Raw genomic sequence first — 12812 nt, 5'->3', positions numbered from 1 at the left:
ATGAATATTCGAACCATCACGTGCTAACAAAAATAAAACATGTACTTACCCATGCCGAATCGATTTTCGTCATGACTATACAATAAAGGTACTGGAAAACAAAATGTCACTGTTCGATGGTTCATCGTATTGGGCTAATGTTCTCGTTAAATTTCCGTCACACGCGTTGCCGATTTATATTACCTCTTGATCCGTTCATTTTATCTCTATATTCAAAAGAAAACAAAAATGTTTATTTTTTGTTGAATAATACATGTAAACCTAACTTTAATGCAAGCGGTTAATATATAAATATAATATTTACTTTTTACCATGCAAATTTCACAACAATCGATTGTTTGAAACGCTTTCCGGTTGAATACAGTGACGGCGTCCATGAGCACCATTTTAGGGCGTCGAAAGATTATATTATATTTAAAGAAACGGAAAAATTACAAAAATTCTCTCCGTCGACAAAAAAATAGTGATAGGGCTGCAAGTACAAAATAATCTTGGAAATTTCTGAACACTGTAGATAAGTTCACTAAAATTTCCCCGACTACTTTCATGTCTGGCATTTGCTTTTGGCACTTGAATCTAAGAATTTCGAGATATTGCATACTTTGAAAAAATAGTCGAATGTCAGTTACGAGATTATAAGAATAAGTTTTTTTTATATAGAAAAAATAACACTTGTATTAATCTGATATTTGATATCTACGAGCCCTCCCTGGTTATTATGTAAAATATATTTAGCCTTACTTTTATATCAAACTTTTTCTAAAATCATTATTCAATACAAAATACACGACAAAACCGTGATTTAGAAATCTGAACACATACTTTTTTGCATTATCGGAGTCACGGATACATTTTTTTTCCATTCCCTGGAGTATTGTGACATTTTCAATATCTTTGCAAAAAATATGATCAATTATATATTGTCCGCCTCCGTAGTGTAATGGTCAGCATGCTCGCCTACCGTTCTGGAGGTCCCGGGTTCGATTCCCAGGGGGGTTTAATAAATATAAATGATTTTTTCACTCTAATATTTATTCAATATTACACTGGACTGGTACCTGAAGTGGAGGGCTGATCACCTTTCCTTCATGTGTAATCGATCGAGATAACACTGCGTTTATATGAAGCAGTGCCCTATGCACCATTAAGGTGCGGTAAGGGATTTATTATTTATTTTATATTTATTATGATATCTCTTTTATTTTAAAATGTACGTTTTTACTCTCCGCGCGTCTTAATTGTTATTATGAATTCTTTTTTCTTGGCCGATGTTTAATTTTATGTAATTTTTGAAAGGCCCAAATACTAAACTACACTGACAAGTTGTATCCAACAAAATGCTTTAAAATATATCTTTATTTTTTCACAAATGTTTTTTTGTAATTTCCATTTCCATAGTGTAGTGGTTGGCGCGTTTGCCTACTGTGCTGGAGGTCCCTCAGATTTCTAGGGGGATCGACAATAAGGCCCAACATACGATAAATCGCAGTTTAATTTTCTTTGAACCAAGGTTTGACGTAGTTGAATTTTTGTTTAAAATACCGTTTTTGTATTGAAAAAAATGCTTTCTCATCGAAATAAATATATTGTTTTGAAAAGAAAATAGTAATTGAAAGGTAAAGAGTTTAAAAAATATATAAGTACATATATTTTTTTTTCAATAAATGTTCTAAAAAAAACAAACTGTCGAGTAGCCGGCCACTTACTGAATTCTACGTTTGCGATTAGGGCCTTAATATAATTGATATTTATTAAATATTACCCTAGGCTGAGATTCCATACGGAAATTAATGATTTATCTACCTATTGTACATAACTTTAACATTACTTATATGCGATAAAAATTAATATTCATTTATTCGGTATAATTACTTATGGTTAAAATATAGTTAAAATGCTAAGAAATAAATTAAATGAAGTAAATTCACGTGATTCTAAGAAAAAACAATACAATACAACAACAAAAATATCACCCACAAACATAAACAATAAATAATGAGTTTTGTACTGACATTTCTTGGTAGAACTGCATTTTATATAATAAATTAATGATTCATGTGGAAAAAAATACATAGTTGTTATTTTATTAAATAAATGATAAGTTTAAATCCCTCTCCAATCACAAGAGCTTAGTTTCATTATTGGAGAGAACAGCGTCATTCATTTTAACACTGTAAAGAATAAATGTCTAGAAAATGAATTAAATTATGTTTGAAAAAAAACTCCAGTAAGTATTTTAAATAACTAAATAAAAATAAAACAATCGGTTTTAAAATGCCAAAGCCATCAAAATTGAAAGTCCCGGAGTAAAATCAAAATCGAACCTATTTTTGGTAGCACCTGACCTCTTCAGTTATTCTCATTTGAGAGTCGACGATAATATATTTGAGTAGAATTTGCATGTGGTTAAGGTTAATTGAATTGAATTGAAAAGAGCTGAGTCGCAAAATTGCTTGATGTATAAGGGTTTAAAAATGTATGATGAGATGCCTGAATGTATGAAGAATGAAAAGTGTCTGAAAGAATTTAAAAATAAATGTCTAAGTTACTGTAAGGAAATGTAAATATATAAAGATGATGTAAATGTATATAATAGTTTATATTAGTTTTAATATAAGCTAACTTAAGAAATAAATAAATAAAAAAAAAAAAAATTACGGCTTAGGTCATATTTCACGGAACTTTTTGTTTATGTATACGTTTGAACTGGTTATCAAACGTAAATGGTACATCACGAGGCATGTCATTTGTCATTCATTTGCACCTGCCCATACGTAGCAGGCAACCATCACATAGAGGAGAAGGTGGTAATGCGCCCCCCTGCTGCTAATGCGGCTCCCCATCGAAAAAAAATACTAGGAATCACACCATCTTTTTATATTTTTTTTTATTTTATTTATTTCAAAACATATTATATACATAAATCATTTATACATATAATATTCCCGATGAGTAATTTCTATTTCTCATTTTGGGACATGGGATTAAGGTTAACAAGACTGGAACACAAATAATAAAGTAACAAAAAATATATTTTTTTAAGTAACCAAAACTAATACTAATACATGGCAAAATATAAAAACAATAAACAGGTTTAATAAATAGGCACAAGAAGCATATTTAAAAGAAATAAATGAGAAAACACATTAAAGAAGCATATTTAAAATAAACAAATGAGAAAATATAACAAATCTTTCCCATTTTATTTGAACTAATGCTCCTCATCGCCCTTGAGCTGTGGCTCTTAGTCTTGACTTGGTATATTCATAGATGGCGTTAGTGGTACTCGATCTGTCAAAACACGCGAACCGAGCGTTTTTTCACACCGACGAAAAAAAATCATTTCTCCCGATTAAAGAACATTTAGAAGACGCTGCTACGACTTATCATCAACTGAACAGTCGGGCTATCGACATTTGCAAGTAAGTTTGCTTTATTTTACTTATTTAGAAATATTTCACCTTTGTTGTGAAAACACGTGTATTGACAATGCAGCCCCCCTAGGTGGCGGGTAATCTGGCCCCGGGGGCAAAATTGCCATCATGGTCTCCTGTATGCCTAAGATATCTGTTTTATTTTTTAGGCATGCCGACGACTAATCTTTCGCCCAAAAGCAAGAAGAAGACCAAGTTATGGAACAAGGACGACATGATAAACGCTGTCAATGCTGTTAGGAAGAAAAAGATGGGATACAAACGAGCAGTGAAAGAGTTTTCCGTCCCAAGAACTACCCTCAGAAGACTTGTAAAGGACAGTTGTTCAGCAGAAGAAGCAGTTGAAAAAAATCCAGGCAGAAGACCAGTCTTGCCACCAAATCTGGAAAAAGAGTTAGTGATTAACTGCCCATTCAAGTCAATAATAAATAAATCAAAATAAAATGGTATTTTCTAGCGTTTCTCAAGTATGAGAATATAATCCATGATTCGGACCTCGTCCCATCATAGATGTCTCTCGTGAAGTCTATCGAGTTCAAAAACTATGTATCGAGATTGTTCAATATACATATCTAGAAGAAAAAAAATGTTTTAGAACCATTGTAATGACTGAGAAATCATTATTCACGGCTTGAAACATATACACTTGACACCGTTTCATTGTGTTTTATACTCTTTATTTTTAAATTAGATATACATTAAATTCTTGTCACGAAAAGTTCCAATGATACCTACCGAATATAAGTAATGTTAAAGTTACGTACAGTAATAATAATAATAATTTGGATAATTTGTATAGCGCCATTTTCGTAAAATAATACCTCAAGGGCGCTTCGGCTGTCCAAACTCAAAACACAGTAAGGGACATTTTTGTAGTGTGTTTTTTGTATTTTTGGACTAAGAAATTCTACTTAATCCAAAAATGCAAAAACAAACGTACTACAAAAAAAATGTCCCTTACTGTGTTTTAAGTTTGGACAGCCGGCTTATAAAGACATGGATAATAATAATAATAATAGGATGATGATGATAATGATATACAAAAAATAAATGCGTCGTCAATCGGTCTAGGGCCGTCGGTCTGGAGCGGGTAAAAGATGAGCCGACAAATTAAAACGCCTTCCTCTTGATCCCATGGGCTGGAGAATGGCCAAGGTGTAGGGCAGGACGCAGGTACGTAGATAACTCGATGGAATCTCAGCCTAGGGTGATATTTAAAACATCAGTCTATCTATGTCGATTCTCCTAGAAATCTAGAGGTACTGAAGGGAAATAAAAACAACCATATAAAAACTAAAGACTTTTATTCAACGATACAAAAACTAAAGACTTCAAACTGCTTTTTTCATTCTTCTATTTTGTTACGTTTTGTTGTCAAGGGTCCCTCGATTAGTTTTCAAGCTAGAGTTTTTTTTTATTTTACCGCCTGTTAAGGAGTAAGGTAGATTACTTCCCGAATCACCTAAGTTCACTTTCTTAACAAATCTCTTAGCCTGCAGCTTTATTAATATCATGGCCTATTCCTAAATGTGAATGCGTTTATTCTTTATGATAAATGTTACCATAATTCATAAGTACAACATTCTAAGTAAAAGCACTCGTAACTTAAGTCAATCCTGTCTGATTTTTAAAAAAAAATTGTATATTGTTACGGGCAACTTTTGTATGGAAAGTGATTAATATTTAACAATATACCCCGTTTATTATAAACAGACCCGAGATCATTATTCCTAATATTTTGTCTATGTTTTTTGTATATAAGTCAAAACATATATATAATCTTTAAGTCAAAAGTCTTTGGATTTTCGTCATCGGAATGGCTGTTTTCAGGTCGTCCTGTTGTTGTTAAAAAGAATAACCTTTAAAAGATCAAGGAAATACTTACAATACTTGTGAAGGTAATAAATTGCGGTCTTTATTACCTAAGTATGAAAATTGCACAAAATGACATATTAAGTGTAACTTAGGCCACCGGTAATTCCGCGAATTTAAAATGTTATTATTTACGTCGAATTAGTAAACAAGTGTTTTTGAAAAAAAAATACAACTTCAACTCGTACTCTGATGTAAATCTATTAATTTACCAGGCTGCACATTTTTACGTTCCTTATCGGCTTATTGTCTGTCATTTAATACGATTGTGTTTTGTTTGTAATAATTTTTTGGATCATTTACAAGGAGCCATTTTTGTAAAATACTACCTCACGGTATACCGATATATTTGCAATATAAAAAAGTATTTAAAAAACCGAAAATATTACAATTGAACCTCCATCATGCTAACTAAAGGACTAACATAGTTCGGGTGACAAAAAAAACTTGTTTTATACCACTTGAATTTTATGCCTTATAACTAGTTTTGGAAGCTACAGATGCTTCCATCTATATGTATATACAGTGAAACCTCTATCTATCGTTTTTCAAGGGACCTATCGAAATAAACTATGAATGCGGGAAAACAATTTGTACGACATACCAGTAACTGGAGTGTACTTTTTTGCAAATTTGCACAAAAATAGTTGTAAAAATAGTATTTTAGAAAAAAATACAAAAAAAACGGAAATGGGTATCATGCAAATTGACAATAAAACCAATTGATATGTATTCAAAATGGTTTATTTAAGAAAAACAAAGACAATTGATTACAATTTAAAAAAATTATATTCAAAAATATCAAATTTGGAGCTTAATTCAAACGATCAATGCGATAAAATGATGATAGAGAAACGATCAATGCGATATTTTTTCGTATGAAACGAATCCAGGGTAGAAGAAACAAATGACACATCCGGGAAAATGATTATTCGGGGAACGATAGATAGAGGTTTCACTGTATATATAAATATAAACTATGTATAACATGGAATAGAATGGTTTTTCATCAATTAAATGTAAAAAAATAACTTTAATGCATTATGTGGGAGTGACACAAGTTAGTAAAAGTACAGATATGCAATCCTGTGAGGCCTGGCTACTGCTGCTATACTCTCCTGACTACTAATTATACTCCATTATCTTTCTCATATACAGGGTTTTTTAATAGCTATGATACAATTTTAAATGCTTATATTGGCAACACTGTTTATTAATTTTTTAAATTTGTCATGTCATTTGTGTTCAGTAGGTTATTCCATTTAATCCGAAATATATAGATACCCCGAAACATTCACCGCAAGGGTAGGCAGAGAGAGTAGAACACCACACCAATCTGTCTTTGCAGACAATCTTCGCCTCTTCTACATTCATGCATCTCCTCATACATACCCACCGATTATTCCGACTCCTAATGTAACAAGCCCAAATATATGAAATTATTGATCATGCCAAGTTTTCTTAAGTCTTCCTCTGCTTCTATTACCAACCGCATTCACCTCATAAATTTGTTTCACTATTCTATCTTCACTCATACACAAATAATGCACTATAAACATACACAGACTATACGATAAAAAACTAAACAAGATAACTTCCTCTCCAAGCACAAGAACTTGTCTCTTTTTTTGTGAAGGTACCATATAAAAATATATGTACCCTAGTGATATTATTTAGATTTTTATTTTATTTTTTTACATAAACTACATTTATATTTAAAAAAATATAAGCTGTTTCAAAAAAATTTTTGCAGAAACTCACCAAGCCACCTTGTGTATCTTGTCGGTGGAGTTCTTTTTATATCGGTTTTTTTTAAATTGTTTTTATCTTTTTTAACATACACAAAAAAGAAAAAAAATTAAAACTTTACAATTTTCATAGAATTAACACTTAATCATTTACCCATTCCTTTATTTTGCCTTTGTTCCATATTTTATTTTGACCTCTAACCTCCGTCGGCAACAAATTAAAAATGTTTGGAGTGATATATTGAAGTGTTGGACTCCCATATTTACTGTTAATTCTTGGGACTATCAAACCTTCGTTGTGGGTAAATCGTGTATCATGGTTGTGTACTAGAAGATTTCATTTTTTTTAACATAAATTTTTCTATATAAAACCAAAATTGTAAAAATAAATGGATACTATGTTATTAATAAAAAAATATGCCCAAACCATCTCAATATACCTTCCTTAATTTTATCGATAATGCTTTCCTCAGACTCCTTTCCTTATAAAATATAGGATACACCTTATTTGAGTTAACAACGCTTCAATCTGATGCGATGCCCTATGCACCATTTGGGTCAAATATACTGTTTACCCTTTTCTGGGCTGCACTGCTGTCATTAGAACTTAAATTAAGAAATGTAAAAATGATATTTGATGGTTCTTGTTCAATAGCGTATTTATTTTATCTATATACATTATTTATTGTTTCACAGTATGTCCAATTCAACAAAGGCGACTGCTAAGAAGAGGGGAAGGAAGAGGAAGTTGGAAGTAACCCCTCAAACACAAGGTAGGTCCAGCACATAGGTAGGTCCAACACAGGTAGGTCCAAGGTGGCACAAGGTAGATCCAGCACAAGGTAGGTCCAGCACATAGGTAGGTCCAGCACATAGATAGGTCCAGCACATAGGAAGGTCCATGGGCTCCCGCAAGGGGGCAAGGTAGGCACTTGCCCCCCCCCCTGGATTGATTGAAATTAGTCAAATAATGTTACTTTTATTTATGTGCTAATAAAAAAAATTGTTGCTACAGTATGACTTTGATTACTCCACTGCGTTTTATTTTCTTATTGCAGCGGTTTCAGCTTCAGAGTATGAAGCTTTTGTTAAGCAAAATATAAATCCCAAAGAAAATTCCGAAGAAGCAGAGTAAGTTAATTATCTTTCCTTTTAATTATCTTTAGTATACACATTTTATAGTCAAAAAGGATAATTTCGTTTTTTTTTTCAGTAATACCGATGACTCTGTATCTCTCACTACAAAGGTTGATCTCTTGAATATGGAGATCTATAATTTGAAAGAAATGCGAGAAATTCAAATGCTTAAAAGGAAGAACATGCTTTTGCAAATGGAAATTTTCGATCTTAAGAAACATTTGCTGGAAATGGAACCACCGCCTTTGATTACTTACGGGAGAGTGAATGTAGATAAAGTCGGTTCGAGTGACTCAATCCAAATTAGAAACCTAATTTACAATAACTGTGACCAGAATTTTATTATTAAACAGCAAAATGCCTCTCCCGGAATCGCAGGAACTTCAAGAGAAAGTCCGGCTCGTCGTTCGCACCAGAGTAATCCTAAAATTTCAGTGAAATCGACAGAAAGTCTTATTGATAGGAAATACCAGGACACAACCGTAGAAGATGAAGCGACTGTTAAAAATAAGAGTAGCGAAAATCTGTCTATCGCTTCTCACGTACTTCAGTACATTGCCGATATAAAAGATGTAAAATCACAAACCAACGCTATGCGACAGTTTTCTTACGAATTTGTCAAAAATATCGGCAGAGACATTAACAGACCTGGCACTGTCCCTGAACATGTTCCGGTCAGGATGGAAACTCAAGAACACGTTCCTGCGACAGATGTACGGCCGGATGTCAAACCTCAACTGTTTCCGGAGCCCATGGTGATGCCGTCAGAGATCAAAGAAGAAATGATAGAAAACTCCGAATCTCCTTCTGAAGATTTGCATTTCTCGTACATGATGATCAAACCCAAAATCATCGAATACCTGAGCGATAAAGTGGACAAAGATACCATCGTGTCGGCCGTTCGGAGGCTGACCAAAGCCAAGGCTAAATCGTTGATGAGACAAACGTTTGAACAGTACACCAAATTACTGCGCGTGTACTTATTCCAGGATAAGAACATCCTCGTGCAGGACATGGTCATATGCCAAGCGGAATTTGCAAGAAGCTTGTATCACTCTGTAAGGTACTACGCTGTATCGCTTACCAGGAAACCTCTGATTGCTCCAACAGTGAGTTTCATTACGTCCTTATTTACTATTTATTTTTTCACTATCAGCAAAACCAAAATGACATTACTTTACATTCATAGTGCCAAACCCATAAATTTGCCAAAAGAGCACAACACACAAACACATTTCGGACAGGTATTTTTTTATGCCTGCGGACTGCTAGCGATGGGATTTGATAAATATGTATATACATATATAGTTAAGACGTTAACAAGAGATTGGCATATAATGTTCATATAAAAAGATTAGATAAAGTACCCTTCCCGTCCTTAAGCATCATTCGACCCAACGGGTAGAAATACCTTACACCAAAGTGTGTTAGCATAAATAAATTTGAACCAGATCATATATTGTTGTAGACTTAGCAAAAACATATTTCTATTTACAAACAAATTTGTACATTCTAGATTTCATTGCTCCTATATGGGCGAGTGTTTTCACAAAGTATCACAGTATCCGTTTTCTTCCTATGTATTGGTATCGTCCATAGTATTTCCCGCTAGCTTTGCATTTTGTGACAATCGGTTTGTTCAGTTTTGGTCAGTTTTTGATCATTGCTTAGTTCGTTTGAATTCTTTCATACATAAGGCAATTTGTGATTGAAATGACTCAAGCTAAAATCAAATCATGGCTAGAAATTCAAAATTAGCATTAAGGAAAAAATATTCTGTGCCATCTGTGCTTGAGATTCTATTTCCTATTATTCTGTTTTTCAGTCAGCAACATTCAAGAAGGACGTTGCGGATAATTTGATTATCTTGCAGCCGTTGAGTGACGGGTACGCCCGACCCAAGTTCCGGGTGGAGAAGATCGAAGACGTGCTCATCGGGGAGGACTTTGAATTTGTGAGTGAGAATCCTTTTGTCATCAGGCCGTTGTATACGGAGGTTGTAATATCGTCCACACAATTGAACCTCTTGAAACCGTTGATTCTCAGGGCACTCGCGGAGAGAAGTCTGTCGCTATCGAGCATGCCCGTTATTTCAATCACCCACCAAATTGAAAATGAACTATTTCAAGGTTCGTCGGAATCGGCTGATGATTATAAAAATGTTTTCCTTATCACCGGACAAGAGTCGGAGAATGCCGACACGTATTCCATAGAAGAAGTGAAGCCCAACAAAGACATTGTGGACCTCACTGACGGAGAAAACCCCCCCAAACAACCGTCTGACCCCTCCTCTTCTACCCATATTCACAAAAAGTTCCGACCGGAAGCGAACGCTCCGGAAATTTACGCCTCTAAAGAATATTCAATTGTGAATATCGAAGATATCTTTAATAAGGCGATGGCGGATGAACCGAGTTATAGGAGCTTCAATTCTAAGGAGCCAGGTAAACCGTCAGCGAGCAAATCAAAGGTAGCCCCGAGTAAACCAAATTCTTTACCATCTAGAACGAAACCTAAAGATAAGAACACCAACTTCAGCATTGACTTGGATAATAGCGAAGAAGATGAAGAAATTATTAAGTTAGACGATGATTAGCCTTTTCTTATCTGTATTATAAGAATTTCCCAAATTAATTCTAATACATACATACAGTTTTTGTATCCAATTTTCACCCGAGTATTAGATTAAAAAAATATTTTTTTACAACCAAACTTTAAACTTCTCCGAGTTGAATGCGGGCTCGGTTCCTGGTTTCTCCATAATACTAGACAATTCACAATCAGGACAGGGGGATTGGTGCGAAGAAGGCCAGGGGGTGTGCGGCCAACGATTGTGACGTCTTATGACGATAAACCAACCTTAAAATATTTTAATTTTAAGAACAAAATTAAAAAAGAAAAGATTTTTTATGCATTTATAATAACATCATTGAATCAACATCATTGTTCTACTGCTCTTTATGTCTTTTTTTTACTAAATATTCAACATATCGCTCACTCCTTTCAAGAACGTCATAAATCAAAAAACTTGATTTTTCAGGAGAACGTTTTTTAAGTTTAAAAATATAACACAATGTATTAAAAATAAATATCAAGCCACTTATTGAACTTTTTACTATGCCACAGATCTTTTTAGGTAAAACCTTAATGTTTTTTCTCCATTCGAAAAATATTTAGTTTATTTAAAAAAATAATAAAATAGTACCTTTTCTTCAAAATGCAAAAACAACATTTTATGCCCTGTAGCGGGTAAATATTAAGTTTAAAATATGCCGCTTTTGCTGGGATATAGTACATTTTCTGGGCATTCCGAAAACATGCACAACTGAAAATTGACAATTTTTGATTTATGACATTCTTGAAAGGAGTGAGCTATATGGCAAAAATTAAATTATATTAGGAAAATAGTATTTGTCCTAATAGTACAATGAATTTCTTTAATGCATTACACACCGTTTTGGTCCAAAGAGAACATACATTGTTACGTGTAGCTTTTGTTAATATAAAAATGTGCATTTGTGCCATGAATGGAGGAGGGAATAGAACAGACCTGTCACTACTAGCCCTCACTCGCAAAAACATCATCACCAGTTTATTCAAACAGTATAACAGTGCGATAGATAAGATATATATTGAATGTCGATAGTTATTCTAAATAAAGTCTGACAGCGTTCACTGACATCGATGTTTCATTATATATATTTTTGAATAATGTAAGTTACATTATTTTATTTGTTTGTTAGTGTTGTATTGAATGCAACAAGAAAAGCTCATAAATTCAAACAATTGTTTTTTTATTTCAATATCTGGTCTGATGTTTTAATTTATAATTTATGAATAATGTTAGTTACATTATTTTATTTGTTGGTTAGTGTTGTATTGAATGCAACAGGGAAAGCTCATAAATTCAAACAATTGTACATACTTTTATTTCAATATCTGGTCTCTCTATTATTTTACATGCAAAACTTTACAAAGAAATGTTTATTTTTGCATTAGTTAATATTTCCAATATCATTTATCTATTTTGTTGGAAGCATCACCACATCAGTTTGTTTGGTAATAACAGGTGCCATGGCATAGTCGGGTAGACGCTCGGCTGCGAAACTGGCATTGCGGGTTCGATTCCCATCAGTTGCAAAATGAGCTTAAGAATTATTTTTTTCAATTAGTCTGGATGTTTGTAATGTATTTTTCATATCTACTTTCCCTTTCCTACTGTCCAACCTGCAGACAAGCCTCTAAAATAGAGGCTTTGTGGGTTATTCCTTTAAAAAAAATACTATATCTTCTTATTCTGTTTAGTTTGGCCTTGTGGCCTGTTTTTAAGAGGGATTAGCCTCCTGCGATGTCGATTCCCAGCATTCACATTCCCATGTCGATCCATCTCTTTAGTGGTCTGCCCGGGAGCCGTCTACCTAGGGGTTGGCCGTGCAGTGTAATGTGAAGGAGTCTGCATGGTTCCATTCTCCTCACATGCTCATACTATTGTCTCCTTCGTTGCCTTTCCCACCTAATGACATGTTGTTAGGTGGGGAAAAAATTATAAACGAATTAGAAATATTTTTAAGAATTTTGGTTCCTTTATGTCGATTTCAGAGCTTTTGTTATATTTTTATTT

At 33.5% G+C, this 12812-nt stretch overlaps 1 protein-coding gene across 3 annotated transcripts; it reads left to right on the top strand.

Annotated features, from left to right (window-relative positions):
• The first annotated feature begins 3278 nt into the window (after nucleotides 1-3278).
• Nucleotides 3279-11390, top strand: LOC148304421 (uncharacterized). Of its 3 annotated transcripts, XM_088268328.1 has the most exons (6): nucleotides 3279-3422; nucleotides 3584-3827; nucleotides 7751-7827; nucleotides 8113-8185; nucleotides 8268-9300; nucleotides 10017-11092. In XM_088268328.1, the coding sequence occupies exons 2-6, from the start codon at nucleotides 3586-3588 to the stop codon at nucleotides 10785-10787; spliced, it is 2196 nt and encodes a 731-aa protein (XP_088124454.1). In that variant the 5' UTR covers nucleotides 3279-3422; nucleotides 3584-3585; the 3' UTR covers nucleotides 10788-11092. The 3 variants fall into 3 exon arrangements, with proteins under 3 accessions (XP_088124454.1, XP_088124456.1, XP_088124457.1); XM_088268330.1 differs by lacking the exons at nucleotides 3279-3422; nucleotides 3584-3827 and adding an exon at nucleotides 5219-5332 and having other exon boundaries at nucleotides 10017-11390; XM_088268331.1 differs by lacking the exons at nucleotides 3279-3422; nucleotides 3584-3827 and adding an exon at nucleotides 5437-5500.
• Nucleotides 11391-12812: the final 1422 nt, after the last annotated feature.

The sequence above is a fragment of the Brachycentrus maculatus genome, unplaced genomic scaffold, assembly GCF_059751285.1.
Source record: "Brachycentrus maculatus isolate JH-2025_06_01 unplaced genomic scaffold, ASM5975128v1 h1tg000320l, whole genome shotgun sequence".
Classification (NCBI taxonomy): domain Eukaryota; kingdom Metazoa; phylum Arthropoda; class Insecta; order Trichoptera; family Brachycentridae; genus Brachycentrus; species Brachycentrus maculatus.
Note: the sequence above shows the minus strand (reverse complement) of the source record. Positions and strands in the feature narration are given on the sequence as shown.